The 23,995-nt window shown below is 38.6% G+C and overlaps 1 protein-coding gene and 1 non-coding gene across 3 annotated transcripts; one reads left to right on the forward strand and one right to left on the reverse strand.

Moving 5' to 3' along the window:
* Nucleotides 1-1,129: 1,129 nt before the first annotated feature.
* On the reverse strand, nucleotides 1,130-20,073 carry LOC149012018 (AT-rich interactive domain-containing protein 4-like). 2 transcript variants are annotated; one of them, XM_089160657.1, is made up of 16 exons: nucleotides 19,444-20,073; nucleotides 18,007-18,613; nucleotides 17,709-17,900; nucleotides 15,218-15,271; nucleotides 14,936-15,024; nucleotides 13,095-13,371; nucleotides 12,933-12,989; nucleotides 10,403-10,434; nucleotides 9,874-10,009; nucleotides 9,549-9,722; nucleotides 6,586-7,221; nucleotides 5,838-5,975; nucleotides 5,621-5,719; nucleotides 4,136-4,236; nucleotides 3,488-3,578; nucleotides 1,130-1,966 (listed from the first exon to the last, which is right to left on the reverse strand). In XM_089160657.1, the coding sequence occupies exons 2-16, from the start codon at nucleotides 18,160-18,162 to the stop codon at nucleotides 1,868-1,870; spliced, it is 2,331 nt and encodes a 776-aa protein (XP_089016783.1). In that variant the 5' UTR covers nucleotides 18,163-18,613; nucleotides 19,444-20,073; the 3' UTR covers nucleotides 1,130-1,867. The 2 variants fall into 2 exon arrangements, with proteins under 2 accessions (XP_089016783.1, XP_089016784.1); XM_089160658.1 differs by lacking the exon at nucleotides 19,444-20,073 and adding an exon at nucleotides 19,410-19,432.
* On the forward strand, nucleotides 10,974-11,068 carry LOC149012019 (small nucleolar RNA Z103). The gene has a single exon (XR_016174833.1). It is a non-coding gene; the product is annotated as a small nucleolar RNA Z103 (small nucleolar RNA).
* Nucleotides 20,074-23,995: the final 3,922 nt, after the last annotated feature.

The raw sequence follows: 23,995 nt of genomic DNA on the forward strand, positions 1-23,995 counted from the left end.
TTGTTGGTCATGTCCAGGTCCTCATATGTAACATCCATGCTTAACGTAAAAGGGTTTTTAGGTCATTTTATATTTTGACCGCTAGGTGAGCTCTACATTTTCTTAAACCTTCTAGAATTAAAATTTCGAGGATGAAATTTTTATAGAGGAGAGGGGTGTTTGGCGCGAGCATGATGTGCATTTTGTTTTATGATGGTGAATCTACGTATGAATGAGTTAAAAGTTGGTGCTTTTTTTTTTTTTTTAATAAAACAAATTGTAGTTATTTTTTTCTCCACAATTAATTAAGATACTATTTACGAAATGAACCAGTGGCTAGCACGCTAAGATCAACTACTTGGAGAATGCGTAGCCTGAAAGAATCTTTTCCATTCTTTGGTTATGTATGGAAAGATAGAAATAAAATGACCACAATTTTAAATATTCATTTAATCTTGTTAGGTATAGGTGTTTTTCTTCTAGTACTCAAGGTTCTTTATTTTAGGGGTGAATATGAACTTGACAAAAGGGTAAATAAGTAAAGAGATAAGTATAAAGGTATTTTGGACTTTTGAGAAAATATAAAATGCCACATCATCAAGAGAGGCCCCCGGGAGCCGGAGAAGTGGAGAGAGACCCGGGGGAAAACCAAAAGAACAGGAGAGAGCGGAACAAAAGGCAAACAGAGACGAAGACGAAACAGGAACAGCAGACGGCGAGAGAAGGGGAACGACGAAAAGAGAGCGAGGAGAGGACCAGGCAACAAGAAAGAGGGAAGAAGAGAGGCCCAAAGAAAAAAGGGGGAGAAGGGAGAACCGGGCAGGACGGCGACCAAAAGCAAAGGAAAAAAGGACCCGCCGCAGAGACGAGGAAGAACCGAAAACCGAAGAGAAGCAGAGGAGAGGGCAAACAGGAGGAAAGAAGAAACGACAAAGAGGGGGGAGGCCCAAAGGAAGCAGAGAAAGGGAGGGGCACGCCACGCAACGGAGACCAAAAGCGGGAAGGAAAACCAAGAAGGAACGAAGAGCAGGGAGACCAAGAAACCAGGAGAAGGGGGAAAGGAAGGCGGCCGCGCAGCGAGCGAGGAGGGCGAATCCGGCGACCCATTTAGTGGGAAAAGGCTATGTTGTTGTTGTTGTTGTTGTATAAAATGCCACATCATCAGTAAACTCACAGAACTTAACGGTAGGGAACAATAATAATTGTAGACAATGTTAAAAATTGAAATAGTAATTTTGAAAAGTAGAGGGAATAAGTAGTAATAAAATTAAAGTACAAGGAGCAATAGTAATTATCCCTATATAACCTGTGTTACTTTTACGCTTCTTAATGTGTATATCCAGAAAATGTCATACTAACGGTCAATGAACATGATACACCCCTTATTATCGTCCAACTGATACCATACCTGATATCGGAATTTTAATTTTTTTACCCCGAAATAACGTGGAAAAGAGGCTCATGGTGCAACTGCAGACAGAGGCGAACAAATTTAACTATTATGTACAAAACAAGAGTTAGAAAAAGATCAACTTGACCATTTCAACAGGAGTGGAACTAAGAACAAAAATTAAGAACAGAAAAACCTCAAGACTATTATATATGCCATGGGGGGGGTCGGGAGTGTTACGTATTCTACAATGGCTTTTGTTCATATACTCGAACTATTACACATGCCTTAAAATCTTTTTAGGTGGTGCTGTTGGGGAAATGCGGAGCTTTCTCTCCTTTCTTCCCTTTAAAACCTGTGACAATCCAACAATGGGCGAACAACAATAATACAACTAACCCCAGAAGAGGTTAGGGTTTTCTTTTCTCTTATGCTTCATAAGAACAAAAAATATAGAAGAGAAAAAAAAAGATTACACTGGCCTTCGACTAAAGACCCCTAGGCAAATCCATTCGCAGTTTTCTGTGGTTTGCTCCTGAAATTCGTCACGCTGCAGTGAGGACAAATGTACTCCAGGCCATCGGTTTTGGCATAGTCCTGCCATCACCACATAACTAATAATGAGATATATGCATGTCTATACAGCTTGGGGCTGTAATTTGAAGTGGTCAAAACCATGTAAAGCAAAACGTCAATTGAAAAAAAGGAACGCCTTTGAGCTGACAATGGACAGTTTCAAACAGAACTGAAAGGGGGGAAAACCAGGATCCCAGCAGTTCTGTTTGCTGAGAACTGGATTTTCTGATAGCACACTAAAGACTAATCTTTTAAGATTTCCACTAGACAAATGATCGGTCTTGATGTGAAAATAGAGATCACCAACACATGAAGTATATGATAATTAAAGCAGTGTCTTCCAATTACGGAAGAGGACTGATTTGGAAAGAGCGAATCTGAGGAACTCAGGTCACTGCACAGAAGGGAAAGAATTACACCACCACTTTGTATTTACAGTACGTGTTTTCACCCTCGGGTTATAAGTCAAAAGAGTCCAAATTGACAAAAATCTAAAACTAACAAAACTTGCAATTGAACTATCTCCCAATCCAACACTAAAACGAAAAATAGAGTTTCAATACAACTAGCCAAACTGCTACATATCCTACCCAAAGCAAACATAAGACAGAAATTAACTAAAGAAAGCGTAATGGAAACAGCATTGCTGTGGAAACAAGGGTAAGGCTATTTAAATCATGACCTCCCCAGACCCTTCAGTGGCTAGGACCTCATGCGCTGTGTATACATCTCTTACAGATATTAACACAAAATTTACCAATCCATATTGGACCCAAAACCCAGAGTGGGCTGCTTCCAACTGGGTTAGGACAGCCATGCTAGTCCATCCAATCAAGTGCAACTGCATTTAATTATCACAATAAATGGATAATAGATACATGTCCACTCATCCATTCCAACCAAGTTGCTACTTTAAACATCACCTTTCTTAGGATCCAGGGCAAGCTATTAATAGAATAAGGACAAAGAGCTTTTGAGGAAGCAAAACATCCAAATCCAATCCCCTATTTATGGTCCATTTGTATCTAGGATGGACATGAAACCAAATGCAAGGACTCAAGATGGTCTAGACTCAATCATGTAAAGGTCAGATCCATTAACTAATACGTTTTATTATCTTTAACTTTTGAATTATAATGTATTGATTCTCTAGAATAATAGCCTGTTATGGCATCAGATTCATTCCATGACCACAAGTCATACGCCAAACCAGCAACTTGCTATGTCAAGTTACACTTCGTTACATTAACCTCTTGTGTGATCACAAATCTACACAAAACCAGGCAATGGGAACATAAGAATTGGTGACAACTATACACCATGTCAACTTAAGGACAGGCTCCACTCTGTAAACAATGTCAGAACTAGAAAAACCAGACCATTTTCCCACAGAATCTTGAAGGTAGCAGCAGAGATGGTCCAGACAAGTAATTACATTTATCTATGCAGTCCCACCAGAGAACCACAAATAAAACAAACATTGTTGGATGGTGTTCAAAAATATAGTCGCATAATAATTATGTACAGCAATATGTAGCATACCTTAAAAGCTCCAAGACCCTGCCGTCTATCACAACCAAAGTGGGCCCACTCACCGCATATCCCACAGTTCACCCAATCACCAGCTGCACTACTGATAGAGAAAGATGCACCAAGCTCATTGTTAGCAAAGTATAACATGCACACACACACACGGATGCACCAAAGCATTGATAAGGTCTTCTTTTAGGCAGCCAAACTCATTTAAGCCACCTGGTGGAATGAACCACTCCAGAAATCCAACCCCAAGTACTGATTCTCCTCAAGATTTTGTAAAGAACTCTCCAGAAGAGTCAGTCAGCATCATTCCGTCAGGGGAATGGGTACAGTAACATAAGGCTGAATCATTAAAAACCACTACAGTGAAGTGTATTAATCCTTGGTTCAACCACTACAACCATTATGAGGCTATAAACTATCAGATGAGAAGCCTCTGGATTGAGCTCAGCAAAAGTTTCCCGATCCTTTAATACCCAGATGATAATGTTTCTAGGCACTAGGGATCCTATTAATGTACCTCAGGTAAAAAGATAACATGCTTAAAGCCCCCAAGGGACAAATGGACACTAGATAGGTAGATTGGGGTGGTTTCTACACCTTGACCTTGGGAACTTGTGGGAAGGGGGAGGGGGAAAGAGAGAGAGAGAGGACCTGTGACACAACAGGCAGCATTCTCCATCTACATCATCATGAGCGAGCTCATATTCTAACAAATATGTCTCATAATGCCTTTTTAGAGTATTCCCAACACCCTGTGGAACCACAAAGATTTCAGACTTAAAGAGATATTCTTACCAAACAAAGCATATGTAAGGAGCTAACAACAGGCTAGAGAAAAATCTAGAATAACACCATAAATTGCAAATAAGCACATTAAACACCTGAATGACTTTGGATAGGTCTCCAGAAAAAGCTAATGGTTAGCAGAGCTCATGCACCCTAATAACTAATAAAATGTCTTGTTTCTTTCTCCAGTGACACATCTTTAACAGATTACAAGCCGTAGCTGTCACAGCATCTAGGCAACCCACAGTATTGGATGGCCTTGAACATCAGATGACCAACATCTGAATGCTAAGCAACTCCTGACAACTATTTTATGTGCCCCTAAGCAACTAGACTAAAATTAAAATATGGACCACAGAATGAATGCGACTTAAGAGTCAGAAGAGACAAAAATTGCAGGGGAAGGGAAACAGATAATCATCATGATACAACCCCCAAAGTAAAGTAGTAAAAGGCAACTTGAGCCAACGCAGAGCTGTTCTAGTGGTGAAACCAACACCTCTTAGTGAAGAGGTCGTGGGTTCGACTCTTGCTAAGGCATATTAATATCCCCATCCCCCAGCTTAATAAGCCCCTTTGTACCAAAAAATAAAAAAAGGCAACTTGAACTTCCCAAAGCCACACAAGGTAGATTATAAGAAAAGCACCATTGTCATTGGACAAACAGCTATAATTCCACAGACCAAAGTGATTTTAATCTTTACTTTGTCAAGCAAACAATGTAATGATCACCCAAGTCATCAGTGTTCAAATTATGGTTTGTGTATTTGATTTCCCTGGGTAAACAGAAATAGTTAGCCAACTTTGGCAGATTCCTCTCAAGAGAAGGGGCATTCGTGTCTTATTTTAATCCCAAGGGAAACAAAAGTTGGTTGGGAAAATTGATTTCCCCTTGCTTAAACAGGAATGGTTTGCAAATTCTGACAGGTTCTCCAAAAAAATTATCAATCATGCCATGCTTGACCACAGAAAAACGGAAACTTTCAGCCAATTTAATAAGGAAAACAGTTAATAGCTGAAAATTAATTTCTATCTTATTAGTTCTTTAGGTTATTCATATGGCTCAAGCAGTACAATCTCAATATATATTTTGGTTCACAGTACACTCAACCTATCTTTTGGATTAAGCACTAAAGAAGAAAATGAAAGACAATTGCAGTGTAATTGGAATTATAGTTATGATAGATAAATTCAATTGTTAGCTAAAGCAAGAGAGCAAATCAAAGGTAAGCACGAAAGCATATCATAAAAAAAGAAAACTCAGATTCAGCAAGCCATAGGATCCTATGATAGCACTAGCAGTTGGTGGAAAAAAGAAACCCGGCAATCCATGGAAAGCAAGTGACATACTGTCATTCTATTGGTCAATGTGTGATTGCGCATCTTCGAGAAAACCTGGCCTTTCCAGTTGATGCCATTCCCAACATGAAAACCTCCTCTTGAAACCACCTATACCAGCTCCATCATATTACAACTTTTATCTTAAAGAAATATCACAAGAAACTGAAATCCCATCTGAGGAAGAAAAATATCAACCTCAGGCCAATCAAACATCACTACTCCTCACCTCTCGATATAAATTATAGAGATCAAGACGCTTTGCATTGAGTATAGCCTCCGGGAATTCTGCTAAGCCACCTTGAGGAACAAGACGAGAATGACCACGAAGGATTAAAAACTGCATGACATCCCTCAGAAATTCCTCCTGCAATTAGGAATATGGGGGGAACAAATCAGGTTAAAAAGTAAAAAGGACAAAATGTATAAAATTACAAGAAACCTGAAAGCTAAACTGGGACAAAAGTCAACTGCAATAAACAAGACTCCAACCTATCATAATGAATACTTAGTTGAAAAGAGAGGTCAAATGCAATATGGATGGAAAGCCCACTAGCTAGATTATCATAAAGATCCATAATGTATACTTGCCATACATTGCTATGTTATAGAACGTTACCAAGGCACCTGCTTCTTTCTTTCATGTCTCGAAAGAATAACTAATTTTCGCTTTTTAAAGGACTAAAGATTGAACAAAATTGTATACAAGTGAAGTTTGTATTATAAATAACAAAATTTAGCATAAGAACCTCTAAAAATAACACAAAGTGGTCTTCCATTCCTTTCGTCCTAGCTACGGCATATATAGTATTTTTGGCATATAGCATGCAGTACAACAATGCACAATTAGTGGCAACAAGCATATTGGATCACCCTGAAACAACATCAAACAGCCAACATCTGCATCTGTCACTGCAGTATGAACTATATCCAACTCACTTTAAACTACTTGTGGAAATCACACCAGAACAACTCACCTCAGAGCAAACCTGAATTGGACACCTTCCACAGCCATGCTTTTTTAGGGGTAAGGGATTCAATGAAATAATCTGCTGAGCTTGATATGAGCTTGAAAATGATTTCCGATGTGTGGCTGGCGGGGGGCCTGCAAAATTATGCTTTGCCGAGGGAACAATCGCTAGACTAGGTTTTGTTTGTCCCCCATCATTTCCATCTGCCTCAGGAATACCCAAAAAGGGAAGCATCTTGTGCTGACGAGTGTGAGGAATGGGCCTCATAGCAGCAATTTTCAACTTCTGACGAACAGGGACATAAGGCACGCTGAACTCATCAATTGATCTGAATCCTTCATTTCGATCTACTTTTGCTAAAGCAGCCCCATTTTCAGCAGCCAGTCTCCTATTGATAACATCAGTTGTCCCTTGGCATGGTTCAGATCTCTTTCGAGTAGGCTCAGGTGGTCTCAACCACCTTGGAGGATTCGAAAATCTCGATTTGGTCGGATGGAAATCTTTCCCTTGCCTAGTACAGAAGAATAGGAGACGCTCCGCATCATCTTTCTCAAAAGAGGCAACAGATGATCCCTGGATGCTAGTTATGCCAAGTGTCACCAAGCTACGGTAAGAAACATCTGGTGCCAGCTGCTTTAAGACCTGCCAAAGTGTGCAACAAAAAGGACTTAAAATATTAACTACAGGGTGTTTGGTCAACTTAACCAAACCACATAATGAGGTTAATAAGTGTTTCTTTTGAGTAAAGTATCACTGCTTGTAAGTAAAACAACTGTCATGGATTCTAATGGAAAAGGCGGCAGAAACTGAACTCATCCTGCCTACTTAGTAAGTTCACTCAGAGAATTTGCATGAACTAACTTTTGGTCTGGAATCTTTAAGCTATCTTCAAGGAACATAAGCCCCAACTATACTCGTTCTTCCCTAGTGATTCCTGTTAGATGGTACCTGAAGTGATGTATTACCTTCCTCACCATCAATGAAACGATTGAAGTTCATAAAAATAAGAAACTGCCAATAATATTATTATTTACCATACTTGTAGATGCCTAGAGTTTAAAATCCAGAACCAGTGGTTTGACCAATACAACAACTGGGATAGTTATCCCTGGAGAAAGTGAAAAACCGGAAATATTGGCTGCACAAGAAGTTCTACTGCTATCCCTTGTTTAGCAATGGAGTTGCATGAAATTATCAATTGATACAAAATCTTTTATATAGCAACAAAGCTAACTAGAGTTGTCATCAGTGTATAGAACCCAAGGTAGTTGAGGGATCAAATACCAAGGTGACACCAACAAGGTGCCCAGGATTCTCTACAACTATGAAGCTAACCATTGTTACGATTCTTCAAAACATCAAATGAAGGGATCATTTTGCAGCTTCTAAGGAGGAACTCATTAACATTAGGCCTTCAGTCCATAAAATATGGAACTGCTTTGACATATCAATTAGCAATTCAACTGGGGCCTGTAAAACCAATACCAAACCTTCACGCAAACTTCAAATTCAATATTGCAACCATCTCACTAAACAACACCCGGTCAACAAGGAGACTAGAAACCCACAGCCAACATACTTTGCTGAAGCAAGGTCCCCTGTCCCACCACAGATGGAAGGCCAAGACCAAGATAAGCCCCTAGGGTTGCTTCCCAGAAGCACAACTATAAATGGGTTACATTCCATACAAAGTTTTTCTATTTACTATGTATTTCAGTTGGGCAGCAGCAGCCAAGCAATTCCGTCCAACTTTAAGGGCAACCTAGTCCTTTTTAAATAGGTTTGCTCAACTCGGTTTTTCATTTAATAAAGGAGCCCATGTACAGGGTCTCCAGTCCTTGTACAGGTTGCATTGTAAGACCTAGTAAGATGCTGTTCTGTTTCCTAGTAAACAGTCTGCCTTTAAATTGTAATCCAAAATAAACATAAATTACATTAATGCTATTATAAATGAATGTTATTATAAATGGGCCCCTAGTTTGATGGGAGCCTCAACAGTTCAGCAAAATTCAATTTTCTCACAGTTTTTATGTACTCTTAATGGGTGTATGCTGCTATAAAACTTGTTTTGTCAATATTGGTCAAAGAAGGTCCAAGAGTATTGAGAAACCCTAAGGTTCTAGGTAGAGAGAATCAAAGATCCTTGTTGTGGCTGAACTGACAACCTTCAACAGTCCATTTCCACTCAATCCAAGCATCTACAAGGCGGTTTATTTAGGTATTTGGCAAACTACATAATCCCCTTTAATTTCTGTTCTACAATTCAATCCTCAGGTTCCCTTCTTTCCCTACATTATCAAGAAGCTTCATATCTTATAAGTCCACAACAAGATTCCATCAAATTACAGCCAAAAAACCACCACCACACCTGAACCTTTGTTCCGAAATTCAGCTTTTTCTGCCCAACCAAACCATAGATTGATCACTTCTTGATTTAAAACCCTATGTTCAAGATTTTTATCAACTTGAAATTTAGCAATCCATATCGGATGAAACTTGGTGCACATCTACTAGGCAGCAAGCTCTAGTTCGGTCCAACTCTCAAGCAATTTCTCAGCCCCTTAGATCCCCCCCCCCCCCCCAAAAAAAAAAACCACATTTTGCCGTCTTTGAAACCCCTTGAAACCTAATATAATCCATCTCAAGCCTTACCTAACCATCCCATATGAGACCACTAAGCCATTATACAATATGCATATCCATCAATAGCAGCAAAAGCCATCCCATCATAGCCACTCTCTGAAAATCCTTCCCATAGGCAATTGTGAACTCTCTCAAACCCTTCATTTTTTGAGCCTAGAGGCTAGAGATAACTCTGACCTAGATCTTGGCAGCTTGGTCCTCCTTTGATTAAGGCTACATCAGTTGCCCAACACTGGATAACTGCACTTAATAAAGATCTCTCAACTTTACTTAATGCATTATAACTTATTTACTATATGAAAAGAGAAGAGATAGAAACTACATACCTGTGAAGCCCATGCTGGGACCTTCATGCAAACTTCAAATACAGTGGCCCCACACGCTATTGAATCGGAGTTCCGAGGCTCAGAGAGAGGTGGTTTATTTTCCTCGCAGCTAGGCAACGCATGGACTAGTTGACTTTTTTCAATAAGCTCATTCTTTATATGATTCTCCAAAAGCTGAAAATCAACAGCATGAAAACATAAAATAATACAGCAATGCAGATCAACAAATTCTAGGAACCCCAATAAGGATAGAAATCCAGTACAGAGAGGCTGTCCACATTCGAACTTGTCCTTTCAATAGATATCCACACGCAAATTTCATTACCTGGTCATCGAAACAAGTCTGTGCACTACCAGAGACTAAAAGTGATATGTGAGAAGAGCTACAGGTAGAAAAATCACATCGCATGGTCACGACACCACGAGAAAATGTCCCAGCCTGAAGAGGGGGTGGTGGAGCACTAGAAAAGCAAATTCAAGCAATGCATCAGCATACAGTTATTCATTTGTTCAGAACAAAAAAAAGACTTCATCAACAGTCACTGATTTGTTGCCGTTATGCTTGTAGATATCAAGTTGTCAACCAACTAATGTTCTTCTTATCGTCATAATAATCACCCAAGAAAGAGTGCATACGCTCCCTTGACCACTTGCCTTTTTATTACAAGACTCTCAATGAATAGAATGACATAAAACACAATTAGACACATGGAGAATACATATTAGAATGGGACCCGAACCCAAAAGGGCCTCACATAACAAGACATTCAACTAGAGCAAACAATGATAGAAATCTGAATAGATCCCAATAGCACCAGCCTAAGAAAAGTAAATTGCTTTAGAGCAAAACATACCTAACTCGATTATGAAGTTTACTCCCCCGTATCTGGAAGGGAAAAAAAACACCATAGAAGAAAATCAGACAATAAGGACCTGTATTTCTTCTGTAAACTTCAATTGGAGTAAAAAAGCAAATAACGCAAACGTAGCATAAAAAAAAAAAATATATATATATATATATATATATATATATATATATATATATATATATATATATATATATATATATATACACAAAAATATATATATATTAAAAAAAAGCACCAACTATTTTTGGTGAAACTAGTGACCACCCACTATAATCCCCAAAATTACATGGCACCCACATGCATAATACAAGTTACCCACAATTAAATTTTACTGTTAAATGAAGGATAAAATTACCTAAATACCCTTAACATGCTAAGTCATTCAAATGTTGAAATTGAAATTATGTAAACTTGAAATTGAAATTACATAAATGCCCTTTGGGCAGAGAAATTACAAAAACACCCCAACCTCTCTTCTACAGTGGAACCCATCTTCTCCGACCTCTATGTGATTTGGTTTAATTTGGGATGAAAAAACAGAGATCGTATGGAATGGATGGAGGTGATGATTCTTTCCCTAACTGCTCAACTATGATGATATGAAGCTATTTATCTCTTCTTCGGAGAATCCAAGCCAGAAATCTGATCCATATATGGGAAACGAAACAGATTTAACAAAAAAAGAAAAAAAACTCTGCCTTGTCAAGTTCTGGTTCGAGTCTGATTCCTGCTCTTCTTTCAGTTCTGGCTTGTGTTTTTCAGCAAGAACCGGACTATCTCTCTTCTTGACCTGGTTGGTTTGTGCTCACACCACTCTAACAAATCTTGTTTTCTCTCTTCGTCTCTCGTCTCCTCCGCCTTCTCCCTCTTTGGCTTCAACAGTTTCAAAAATCAGAGCGATTTGAGATGAAAGGAGGAAAATCCTCTTCGGCTCCAGCAGTTTCTCAGACCGTTTTTGAAATTATAGTTTGTCTGCCGGTGTTCTTGGGATGAGCTTCCATCTTCCCTCGAACCCAAATGTCCCTTTTGCCATTCTCTGGCACCCTATCGAGCGTTGATTGTATGCTTTCCAGCGACATATACGGTGGAATCAAAACATGCTCCACATCTTGACGGGGATGCTGGTATCTGACTCCAAATGTCTGTAGTATAACAGATTTCTTCAAGAACCACGGAATTCCATCTGCTATTGCTTCGTCCTCCTTCAGAATCCAAGACATATCACTTCTGATTTATTGAATGCAATTCGTAATTATTATGTTTTGAAACCCCCCCCCCCCCCCAAAAAAAATATTGGGGAGAAATCTCAAATCTTTCAGCAAAAGCAAAAGTAGGTTAAAATTTTGGGGAGAAATCTCAAATCTCAGTAAAAGTAGGTTTTGGACTCACCATAGCATGAAAACACGCTCCATAATCGTGGGAAGCAACAAAAATATGATCAGCCTCACCACTTCCATTCTAGAATAAAAGTTTAGAAAAGATGAGGCGAATCACAGACGCTAACATAGGCCACACTTGACCAATCGCCTAAAACCCATTTTGAGAACTGAGTTGCAGGAAATGTAAACAGGCACAAATAAGAAATTGGCTTCCCATGGATCGAGTATCCTCTCAAAATTGTCAGAGAACAGTAAGAGAGAGGGTCCTCAGAGCAGAGAAGTGAGGAGCACTGGTGCGGTGGTCGTCAGAGAAGATGGGTTGCAGTTGGAGATGTTCAGTGAAGTAAAGAGTGAGAGAGAGGGTTGTCGCCTTGTCGGAGAAGAGAAGGGAGGAACACTGTTGATGTAAGGGAGATAGGGTAACACATAATTTCCTTGCCAAAAGGGAATTTAAGTAATTTGAAATCCATGATTGTAATTTGAAATTTTAAATGACTTAAATAAAAGTAAGGGCATTTGGGTAATTTTATGATCCATTTTAACAGCAAATTTAATTGTGGGTAACTTGTAATTATGCATGTGGGTGTCATGTAATTTTGAAGCTAATAGTGGATGGTCACTAGTTTCACCCCAAAAATAGTGGGTGCCATGTAATTTTCTCTATATTATATCCACCAGTGGTGATCTCATAAATTGGACCAACGAGCCAAACCACAATTTTTTGTAGTTCGAGACATTTTGGAAAAAGTGAGGCTACATCAAGATGTGGCTATCCTTGTTATGGAATATAAAATAATGACCAGAATAAAGACTGGAATTCATTAATATTCAGACAAGAAATCATAACAATCCAAGACTCCACATCCACTTAGAAAAGCATGAAGAGAGAAAGAAAATAGGAACTGTGTCGATGTTTAGAAAGCAGCTTCTTCATTTATCCTAACTATTACCCTTTTAATTGACCATTGACATGAACTTGATTTCTACAGAAAAAGGATCTACAACGGAAGAGAACTTGATGGCATGGTAATGTAGCACTCGGAACAACAAAGTCCTCAAATACTGAGATGAGCATATACATCAAGGCCAGAAATTACTTATAGACAAAATCCAAAACACTTTACAAAAACACTTACTTCAATGCTCAATAGAGCATTAAGACCGTCCTCCAAAGATCCTAGTAAGAAAGCATCCTGCAAATAACGAATTTGTACACACTGAATACTATTCCACCAACAAAAAGTAAATCCGTCAGCAGAAAACAAATACAGAAGAATAAAGAAATTATCCCAGCTTACCAATGTGCAAGGCAATCCACAAACAAGAAACCTCATGCTTACATCCTCGTCATATATTTTAATAGCAGGGAGAGAATCAATCGATTCGTCCTCCTCTTCCACTGCATCCTTTTCAGGAGGAAGAATGTTGATTTTAGGAGGCTCCCCAAGTAGGCGAGGTCCCTGCTTACCACTAACCTTATGGCTGTTTGCAGGCAAGACGTGGCTGTTTCGTACACAGTAGAGCCTAAAGGATGCATTTGCAAGCTGGAATGCGTCCCATGTATGACTACAAGAACTGCCATAGACAAAAAGAAGGAAAAATAAGAACATGATCATTAGTTCCCCTCTAACATAAATAATAAAGGAACAATAAATGCTGAACCCCAAGAATGGGTGTTGGCTCGCTCCATGTTAGAGCTCAACATGTATTTATCTATCACTGTCATCCGGTCCTTGGCCTAGAAAAACATAGAATGGACCATCCTTACTGCTTAACAGGTAAAATCATTCAGATTAATCAGGACATAAAATCAAAAGTAAGGATTATCAATTGTACAACCCTAGGTTGTTATCAATAAAAAATAATCCTGTAGTTAAAGCTTATAATCCAATAGCTAAATCCTAGGCTACAGCCCATCCAGCAGGCAGAGAGGCATTAACCTCAACCATCCATGATGCAGCAGGAAAGGTATAGAGAATGTAGGAAAGATCTTCATATGGTATTTATTGACCTAGAAAAAGCTTATGATAGAGTCCCTAGAGCGTTAATTTGGCAAGTATTAGAGAAAAGAAGTGTTGCAAGTAAATATATAGATATAGTTAAAGATATGTATAATGGTTCGGTGACTAGTGTTAGAACAATGGGGGGACAAAGTAATGAATTCCCGATAACAATTGAGCTACATCAAGGGTCAACTTTAAGCCCATATCTATTTGCACTGGTAATGGATGAATTAACCAAAGACATTCAAGATGAGGTCCCCTGGTGTATGCTTTTTGTGGATGATATTGTGTTGATTGATGAGACCCAAGTGGGGATTAATACCAAATTAGAATCATGGAGAGTAGCTTTGGAATCAAAAGGCTTTAAACTTAGTAGATCGAAGACAAAATATTTAAGCTGTAACTTTAGTCATGATCGGGCAGATGATGAAGTGGTGATACTTGACGATAAAGAGATTCCTCAGAGTGATTGTTTTAGGTACTTAGGTTCAATCATAAGTAAAAGAGGAGATTTAGAAGATGAGGTTTCCCAAAGAATTAAAATAGGGTGGATGAAGTGGAGAGGTGCGTCCGGGGTCTCATGTGATCGGCGTATTCCATTAAAGCTTAAAGGAAAATTTTATAGGACCGTTGTTCGACCAGCTATGATGTACGGTGCAGAGTGTTGGGCTATTAAAAAGAATCATATAGATAAACTCAGTGTAGCAGAAATGAGGATGCTAAGATGGATGAATGGCAAAACTAGGATGGATAAGATAAGAAACAATCATATTAGAGTTGGTCTGGGAGTTGCTCCCATAAGTGATAAACTTAGAGAAAGTCGTTTGAGGTGGCACAGCCACGTTCAACGGAGACCTATAAATGCTCCTGTACGGAGAAGTGATATAATCCATATTGAAGGAACTAGAAGAGCTAGGGGTAGACCTAAGATAACCTTAGGAGAAGTGGTGAGAAAGGATATGTATAGCTTAGGCCTTATATCTAGCATGGCCTCTAACAGAACTGATTGGAGGGGCAAGAATCCATGTAGCCGACCCCATTTAGTTGGGACAAGGCTTATTATTGTTGTTGTTGTATCCATGATGCAGCAGGAATCCCCTCATACCAGACTTTCTAATGCAATACACAATTAATACCTCTGAACCACTGAAAACAAAGCATGGCGAAAATGGCAGGCTGCATAGCAAGAAAAAGCATTCCTCCAATATATCACATATGGAATACCCTGCAAGCAGAAAGATGTTGCCTCAATGATGGGTTCTATAGAGAGCAGAAAATGCAGAGAATGCAAAAGCAATTATATAATTTACAATTCAGTTTACAAATATAATTTGTTATTCAACCAAAAGACAAAGGGTCAAAACTTTCTGAGCAAGAGAAAGAAAAAAAATCGTTTAAAACTTCTTGAGTTGTATTACCTTAGAGTAGAGTGCTTCTGCCAATTTTTCCCCATTCGGAATCTCCAAATAAACCTAAGCCAAAATTTAGAAAGGAAACAAATCAAATTCCAGAATTATGTACGCACTTACGAAAAACTGTAGAACTCTCTAAACCACTAGAGGTGTGTATACCATATTCCCCATCACTTGGCTCTTTCTTTCTATGTACTACCATTTCCCAACTTCAGCATTGTCTAAATGAAAAGGCCATTATGTTTCTACTATATATATTCACAGCTTCATGTTAAAAATGAAGCTTCGTATCAGCCAACAAGACAGATAATGGAACTACCACCCTTCTTCCATTTATTTTCTTTTTTCTCTTCTTCTTCTTCTTCTTCTTTCTTTCTTCTTTCTTTCTTTCTTTTTTTTTTTTTTTTTTTTTTTTTTTTGGGGGGGGGGGGTTGTTGGTGTTGGGAGGTGGCCATGGGGTGGTTGTTGTTTTGATTGGTTAAGTATCTATCAGCTCTCTAGGCATCTAAGATACTGACAGTGACCACGAGATACAGAAGAAAGGCAACAAACTGAGAACATGTAAGGGCAGAGAAACACTATCACTAATATCAACAAAATGGCAAGCCGAGAATTCTTTTCTTTGCTTCCTTGAAATTGCAAAGGGTCAATATCTCCTCTATAAGTGATTTGATATAGAATGCAAGTTCCTGTGATGGTACCAGAAGAGGAAGAAATCTCATAGCTATCACAGCCATGACAAACAGCACCGTAAGGCAATCTGAGAGATCTGCAGTCATGACAACCTGCAACTCCTGCTTATTTTCTGCTTGTGCTTGAAATAAAAATTCCACTTTACTGCAGGAATCTTATCAACTGGCCCAATCAACAGTACAATTGAGAGGTTTTTTAAGGAGCCTTACTTGTTTAGTTCCAGTTCCAGTGGTTTTAGTTATTACTGCTATCAAAGGATTAAACACTATCTCATGATTTAAGAAACAATGCAATCACTTTCTAAATTCAGTGCTGTGAAGTCAGACCCACCTCTGCGGATTCACTGGTGTTGTCCATTCTGGGTAAGGCTTAGGTGTGATTCCTGGCTGTCTTTCTTTTTTTTTATCTCTCCTTTCTATCTAGCTATCAATCTCACTGTTGAGGTTAAGGTCAGATCAACTCAACTTAATAGCCTGCTGCTATATACTGTTCTGTAAGTTTTCAGATATGTTTTGCTTGTTTGATCCTGCCCATCCAGCTCGTTGCTTTCAGTCTTTAGTATAGTTCTTTCCGAAGTTCTGTTTACAAGCTCTACTTCTCCTACTCAATTTTCAGACCTGTATTCACATTAATTTTTAACATCTGCTACTGGTTTAGGCCTGAAATTGGTCTATTATTTTGAATTATAATAGTACCAAATCTACTGGTTAGATTTTTGGTGCCACTAGTCAACTTCTAGAAGTTCTCTTCTTGATTTATTCATTCCCATTTGGATATTGTGATACAACTGTCTGGTTTGCAGAAAGTAGGATTTTCTGAAAATGCAGCCAAAAATCATGATTCTACCTGCAACCAGGTCCACCAAGTTGCAAACTTATATGATATGTGAGTGCAATGTTTTCTGGTTCTCTCCCACATTCTGAAATTCCCGTTTCTATTCTTTGTTAGGTATTGTTTCTGCTAGAAGTTTAGAAACCCAATTATCCTTCCTTCCACCTTTCCCCATACATTTGATTATCTTTAACAAGGCACAATAAAGCTAAAGAATTACTAAACCCCCCACCCCCCCCCCCAACCCTCTATTTCTAGTAGATAACTTGGGGGTCCCTTGAGATTTGCTTGGGTCAGAACTGTTTCCAAATGTATAGCATCTTAAATTTCTGTGGCTAATCTTCCTCTAACTTCCTCCCTTTCACAGTTCCCTATCCTTATCATCAAATAGGAGGCAAATCCTGCAAATACAGAAGTCCAAAGCAAAGGTCCAAACAGCAATCTTCTGGTCAAAGGGATCCAAAGAACATCTTTCTACCAATACAACCTAATTGTTATGTATCCAGCATCAAATTTAAAGGGAACAAAAGGTGCCAGCTAGCTCAGCTGGAAAAGACTGTCTAAGTAAAACCATGTCTGGGAATTGAACCCAAATTCATCTGGATGAGTTTTCTTCTTACTGACCTAGGGGGGATAAGGGGAAAAGTCATAAGGACCAAAAAGAAGATGACAAAGAAGAGGAAAGCGAAGTAGAATTTGCAGACTGAAAAACAGTGAATACATCAAAATTTATATTTTATCATACTGTGCTTCCACATAAGAGTTCTCTAATTTTTTTTATGGTTATTCATATACATTCTTTCAGAACAATAGTAGCATTTACAATAAACCCAGAATAGACCTTCAAGGTCTGGGATGTCTTCTAGTCAGACTAAATCACCCTACCAAAGAAAGATTCAGAAGCAGGAAGGAGAGAAAAAAAGGAAACCCTGAAACACAATGTAGATATCACTGCCACATATAAATTACTCACAGTAGACGGCAATGTTGGACCAAACAACGACGATATAGCTTCAGGACTTGACAAGTCAACGTCACCCCATACCAGAGAGCCTAAGTCTTCCTCCTGTGAAAGCTGCTGTCCTTTCAAATAGACAAAACTTGGCTCTAATGATTCAAGAACACGACGGAACTCATCAGTAGTAGGATTTGTTAATGTTTGAACCTGCATTAACAAGCAAAAGGTGGGTGACTTATAGTAACTTGACTGGTAGAGTTCAGCTGGGGAAAAACAACATCAAATGCCGAGGATGCGGTACTAGTTATTCCACCTCTAGACGCCCGGAAGAGGCAAGCTCTGGAAAAGGATATTTTGGGTGATCCTCCGAATTCTCCTCCTTTTGCTTGTGATCAGGTATCTGTCCACATAGAACTGCAAGGAGACTACACGTATGTTTTGAAGGACCCTGAGCATGAAACATCATCATACATGGCAGCCCCGAGAGAAACCAAATAAAGCAGAAGACGGGGAGCAATATCCTTCTTGTTAAACAGTTAGAATCGTTGCCGCCCTTTCAAGCCTTAAAACCAGAGGCTTTAACGGTACCATTTCAAAAACTCAAATTCCAGGCCACCACCTCCAAATTGCTAAAAGCATAGAACAATATCACGGCACCAGTAATTCCGGGTGAGAAGAACCAAAATCTCACCAAGAGGCAGAGCTAAAACGCCAAATCTCAAACAAAGCACTTCATAATCCTTCCAATCACATCTATCACAGCCAGAACGCCCTCAACCTAGAAAATTTTGAAGGATTCCCTGACAACCTTAATTAGAAGGAACACCACAAGCCCATTTGGACAGAGAACCGCCCGCATCACCTAATTGAGTCTAAAACTTCGAATCATAAGTGCGAACACCTCCATGGCCGAAATCAACCTACCCAGACGACCAAAACAGGAGAAATCAGCAAACCTTACGGTCGATACCCTTAAGAAAACCAGGGAAAGGCAACTAGCAGAGGAGAAAATCAGGAAAAGCCCAACGAGGAAATTGAGAAGAACACGGTCGGCAGCTAACAACTCAAAACGCTGGTCCAAGAAAAAAAGTAAAGTGGAAAGAAAACCCTAGGGCTCTTAAAAATCACACCAAGCAAATAAATTAAAACCGGAAAGGACGTCTTGAATAAAAACTTTTAACACTTCCCCCTCTACGCGCAATATCAGCATAAACTCAACATCCAGCAACTTAAAATTAAATCCGCATTGGTTAAGTAAAGTGTCAGTTTTCTTGCTGTCACAAAACATATACACACTCCCAAACCAAATCAACAAGGTCAAACCGAAAACAAAAAATTAGAAACAGAGAAAAAGAATCAAGGAATAGAGAAGAGAGAGAGAGAGAGAGAATGCCCGTGTGGAGAGTCATTGAGAGGTTAACTAAATAAAAATGCTGGGATCTTTTGACAAACCAAGAGAAGAAAACGAAACAAATCGTAAAACAAAAAGAACATCAAAAAATTAGAAATTAGAAAGCGAGAGAGCGAAGGACGTAAACAAATCATTAAAAATATTAAAGAGCCGCTTTTATTCAACAAATGAAACATGAAAGAAAAACCCAGAAAGAGATTTTTGGATTATTTTTGTATGTAACCATTAGATTCGGAAATCATAAACCCAGTATTTTGTCGTGATTGGAAAAATACACAAAAGCAAAATTTTCTTTCTTGAGATACCAAATTCTGAATAATCCTGAGATGGTCTTGCAACCTTTTTTTCCTTTTCCTTTTTCTTTTGGATTCCCTGTCTTGCTGGCGACTGGATGTATGACTGCTAATCTTACTGCTCGAGACTAGAGCATTCATTCTCTCTCTCTCTCTTCTCTCTCTCTCTCTCTAGCCACGCTCCTCTTCCTATCGCTCACACTGTTCTTCCAGTCTTGCGTTGGAATTGATCCCTGTTATCACTCTCCATATCAGTAAAACCGTAAAAAGCGTGGAAAATAAATGAGGGTGGAAATTGATCATCCAAAACAAACTCGAACTGTAAAGCCAACAGCATAACATGCATGAAGTTAGAATTTCTGGCGTAGATCGTCAGACCTAAAATCCAAATCCTGGAACCATGAAATTAGGATGTAGGGTCATATTCTCTGTACGATTCTTCCTGAAACCATAGCTCCACTTCATTTCATCAGTTACCTATAAAGCATCAGAACTGTTGATAAAGCATCAATTGTACTGCTACAAACTAAAAACACAATTTTCTTGGTGAGATTCACCAAACCTCTGACTTCAATGGATTTTCCAAATTAATTCATGAACTGGGATTCGGGACCCATTGTATGCTCACTGGACTACATTCTTCTGATAGCTTTGTCCCTTGACCCAAGAGAAATTTGATCTCTTGATCGCATACTATACGGGTGATTATCTAAAACATACTTTAGGGTTAAATGAACCAAGCCCTCTTTGAGGTTAAAAAGCATGAAGATTAATGACAAAACTTAAAAATGATATTTTGGGGAAAAAAACAAGAAGACCGGTTACTAAATTTTAAGAATAAATGATTGAAAATATAAAAATATATATTTTTTGGATAATTAATATTATAATAATTATTAAAAAGAATAAAAGTATTAAAATAAATAGTAAGTAAATATTTTCAAAAATTGAAACCCACGTTCCTACCCCTCACCCAAAAAAAAAATTGGGATGAAGAGACTTATATTATTTAACTGTAAAACAGAAAAACCTTAAATTCCTAAAATATGGAAGCTCATTTGCATATAAAGAAAGAAACCGTGCGACGCGGGTCGAACCACCGGTTTATAAACCGGGGTAGGCAAACCAAAAAAAAAGAAAGAAACCAAAGAAGAGCCAAATATTGTTCTTATGGGGAATTATAACTCCTAGCCAAGAAGTCTGCACAGGCGTCTGACTCTCTCTAGTTGTGGATCACAAAACAAGTATCAAAAACTTCAATCAACTCTTAAATTTCATCTAGGACCCAAAGGACATTCCATGTGACAGCTCGTGTCTTATTAATAGCTGAAACAGTAGCCTAAGAGCCATATCTCACTTCGACTTGTCTAATGCTAGCGGATTTAGCCTAGCATAGACCCTTTGCATTGATACTCAACTCATGTGTTGCACTTGTTAAAGCATAAAGGACCGAACATTCATGGACCCTTGCTATTACACAGTAACCACCCTGAAGATTCCAGATAGAACCATTTGCAGATAATTACAACCTTATGAAGGTGAAGTAAATCTTTTTTTAAATAAAGCATGCCAGGGAAATTTCCCTAAAGTATAGACAAGGGGTTAAGTGTAATACTATAAAGTTACAAGTGTTAAGAGCAATTTATGAATTATGAGTCTAATCATCTAACAAATTTGCTAACATAATATACCATCATGATAATTTAAGAGATATTTTGGGTATCTTTGCCAATTTGATATATTTTTTTGGGTAATTTTCATCTGGACCCCTTGAGGTTTGATCCAGGTCATTTTTAGTCTAGTTTAAGTTTTCTTTTGCATATGGCTCCCATGTAGTTTTAGGAAATGATTAAATAAGGACACACTTAACAAAAATAGCTAGTTTAATAAATTTTGTGACAAAAGTACCTTTTTTTTTTTTCTTTGGACTTCTTTTTATTATTTTAATTTTAATTTAATAAGGACACACTTAACAAAAATAGCTAGTTCACCCTCTTCACCTCTTAGCTTCTCATCTTCTCCTCCTCCACCTCCACCTCCAATTCCACCACCCCCACCACCACTACCATCACTTGCAACTACAATTGATGAACCGACAACACCAAAATCGCCTTCATGGTTCCCATAAGCAGGAGCACCATTTGAATTCCCTGACGAATCAGAAATCATCTTTTGTTTGTCCTTCCCACCCTGCAAAGTTATAAAACTCCTCATAATTTGATTTGCAAAAAATCACAGAAGTTCTATATCTAATTTTGTTGCGAATGAAACTGGTTCATTTAATCTCTCGACGTGTTGTCTTTTAAGCGAAGAGCATAAGCCTATTCTTCTCCATCGTATGGATGCGAAGAATATTCTCAGCTTGCCTAAAACCCCTTTCTCTGCATCTTAGGAGAAGAGACCTCGTTCACAAAAGGACTCTCAGAGAAAGCTTGATGGCATTTCTCGGGAGTTTTTTTTTTTATAGGTTCATGCGCTTACAGGTGGTTTGGCGCCGCTCATGCCTTCGATCACTGACGTTTCTACGTTCTCAGTCGGACAAAGAAAAGGCAAGAAATTATTAACGAGTTCCTCTCGAGTTTTGATTTAGGTTCTTACCTATGCCGAATATTCGTAAATTATGGTTTTTCAGTTGCTAAATGTATGGCTTTCTAGATGAGTTTTGAAACTTACGGTAGTTAGACCTTTGGAAATTACTGAAAATGCCTACTTTATTGCTGGGGAAAACTAAAATTAAAATAATAAAAAGAAGTCCAAAGGATACAAAGGTATTTTTTTTCATAAAATTTATTAAACTGATTATTTTTGTTAAGTGTGTCCTTATTTAAGCATTTCTTAAACCAAGGGAACCATATGCAAAAGAAAACTTAAATTGGACTAAAAGTGATCTGGACCAAACCTCAGGAGTCAGATGAAAATTACCCTATTTTTTTTTGAGTGTTATGCTTTATGCTCTTCATTTAAGGTTGTCCTTGAAATTAAAAAATATATGATCAAAGAGATACCGCAATGGTGGCCTGCAATGAAAATATTGATGTTGCATTTTTATTTTATTTTTTTCCTGGTATGAAGTGAAAGAAGCTTTATTCAAAGAAACAGGGGAGAAAGATCTACCCTAGATACAGCAGGATTTACAATAAATTAAGTGGAAATAAACTAACCCTACCCTAGAGGCACCCCTTGCTAAGAAATCCGCAAAGATATTGTCCAATCGATGGATGAATCGAGACTGACCGGAGGTAAACTCTGGAGCTAGCACAAGGATGTGAGTAATGATTCCCTCCATTTGCCCAGTCCAGCGAACAGCCCAGCCACAACCAGAGAGCAAACCATGAAGATTGTGATTTTCAGAAGGTTTAGTGTGTTAGAGAACAACAAAGCATCGTAAGAAGCTTTAGCTTCCACTGAGGATGACGAAAAGCTATAGCTCAATTTACGCTTTGCAAAACATTCCAAACAATAACACCCCCTTGCCTTAATTGCTGTCTCGCTAGGCCAAACCCCATCGACTTTAATGGTAAAGTCCACCGGCTGAGGAGGAGAAATAGCATTGATGTAAGATGGGGAGGGTTGCTTTGCTTGTACCTTGGGCTCCAAAATGGACGCTCTCCTGAACAGTGTGATTGGCAGCAAGAATGGTTGAGCCCGCATTCGGTTCTGCACCTTCAAATCCAATCAGTTCCTTGTCTTGCATAGCTACTTGAACTTAGGCTTGAGAAAAGATTACCAATTTCTAAAGTCTTGATTAGGGCTGCAACAAGGCCGGGCTGGGCCGGACTTATGTAATTCCAAGCTCAACGCTATATATTTTAATCTAAGCTCATTCTTGCTCTGACCGTAATTCAAGGCTAAACCAAGCTCATTCCCGTCCTAATTAACATTGATTCATTGGTCCTGATTGGCCATGTCCTTAGCTATGATTGATCATATCCTTAGCCCTAGCCCTAATTGGCTATATACTTGGCCCTATCCCTGTCCTTGATTGGTCATATCCTTGTCCGTGTTCCTAATTCATTGAGATCAAGCATCAAGAATAAAATTAAAATCAGAATCAAAGTTAGTGTATAGGCAAAAAATAAAGGATGAGTTAGGATAGATCGATGGATTAAAAAGTAATTCCAGATCCGCCTTTGACCCTAACCCGTCCTCTAAGGCCAAAATCTTTAAAATCTTATAGATTGAGTCAAGGCCCTCAAGACAAAACTTGCACCCCCAGTCTTGACCTTAGAATTCCAATGAGTTGAGCCAAAGAGGACATATGGGAGAGATACATCCCAACATTGAACATCATAATGACAATGAAATAAGGCACGTGTAATAAATAGACTCCAGGGCTCCTTTCCCAAGAATTTCTATCATGCGGTTAATTCAAAGACAGCATGATGCTGATTGCTGAACGTGTTCTATTCCCAATGAAATTATGGAAATTTGCATGTTCTAAAGGATATTCGGTATGTCTGCTCATATTCAGTAAATCTGCCCATATAAATGAGCGATTGGGAATTCATCATGAAGTCAAACGTAATCGAAAACCCTCAGTTGGGATATTGCGCTCTTCCCACGAAGATAACACAGAAAAATAGCAGCCAGTAACCTCC

Source organism: Hakea prostrata, chromosome 7 (assembly GCF_041222555.1).
Source record: "Hakea prostrata isolate BN-2017 chromosome 7, UWA_Hpros_2, whole genome shotgun sequence".
Taxonomy (NCBI): domain Eukaryota; kingdom Viridiplantae; phylum Streptophyta; class Magnoliopsida; order Proteales; family Proteaceae; genus Hakea; species Hakea prostrata.

Bases quoted from the DNA above. Each gene is read 5' to 3' on its own strand.
- LOC149012018 (XM_089160657.1), bottom strand. From the start codon at position 18,162: ATGATGATGTTTCATGCTCAGGGTCCTTCAAAACATACGTGTAGTCTC. The intron at 4,237-5,620 runs GTATGTCACTTG...GTGGTTCCACAG, and splicing joins CATTGACCAATAGAATGACA to GGTGTTGGGAATACTCTAAA. The intron at 1,967-3,487 runs GTATGCTACATA...TGGTGATGGCAG, and splicing joins AGGGTCTTGGAGCTTTTAAG to GACTATGCCAAAACCGATGG.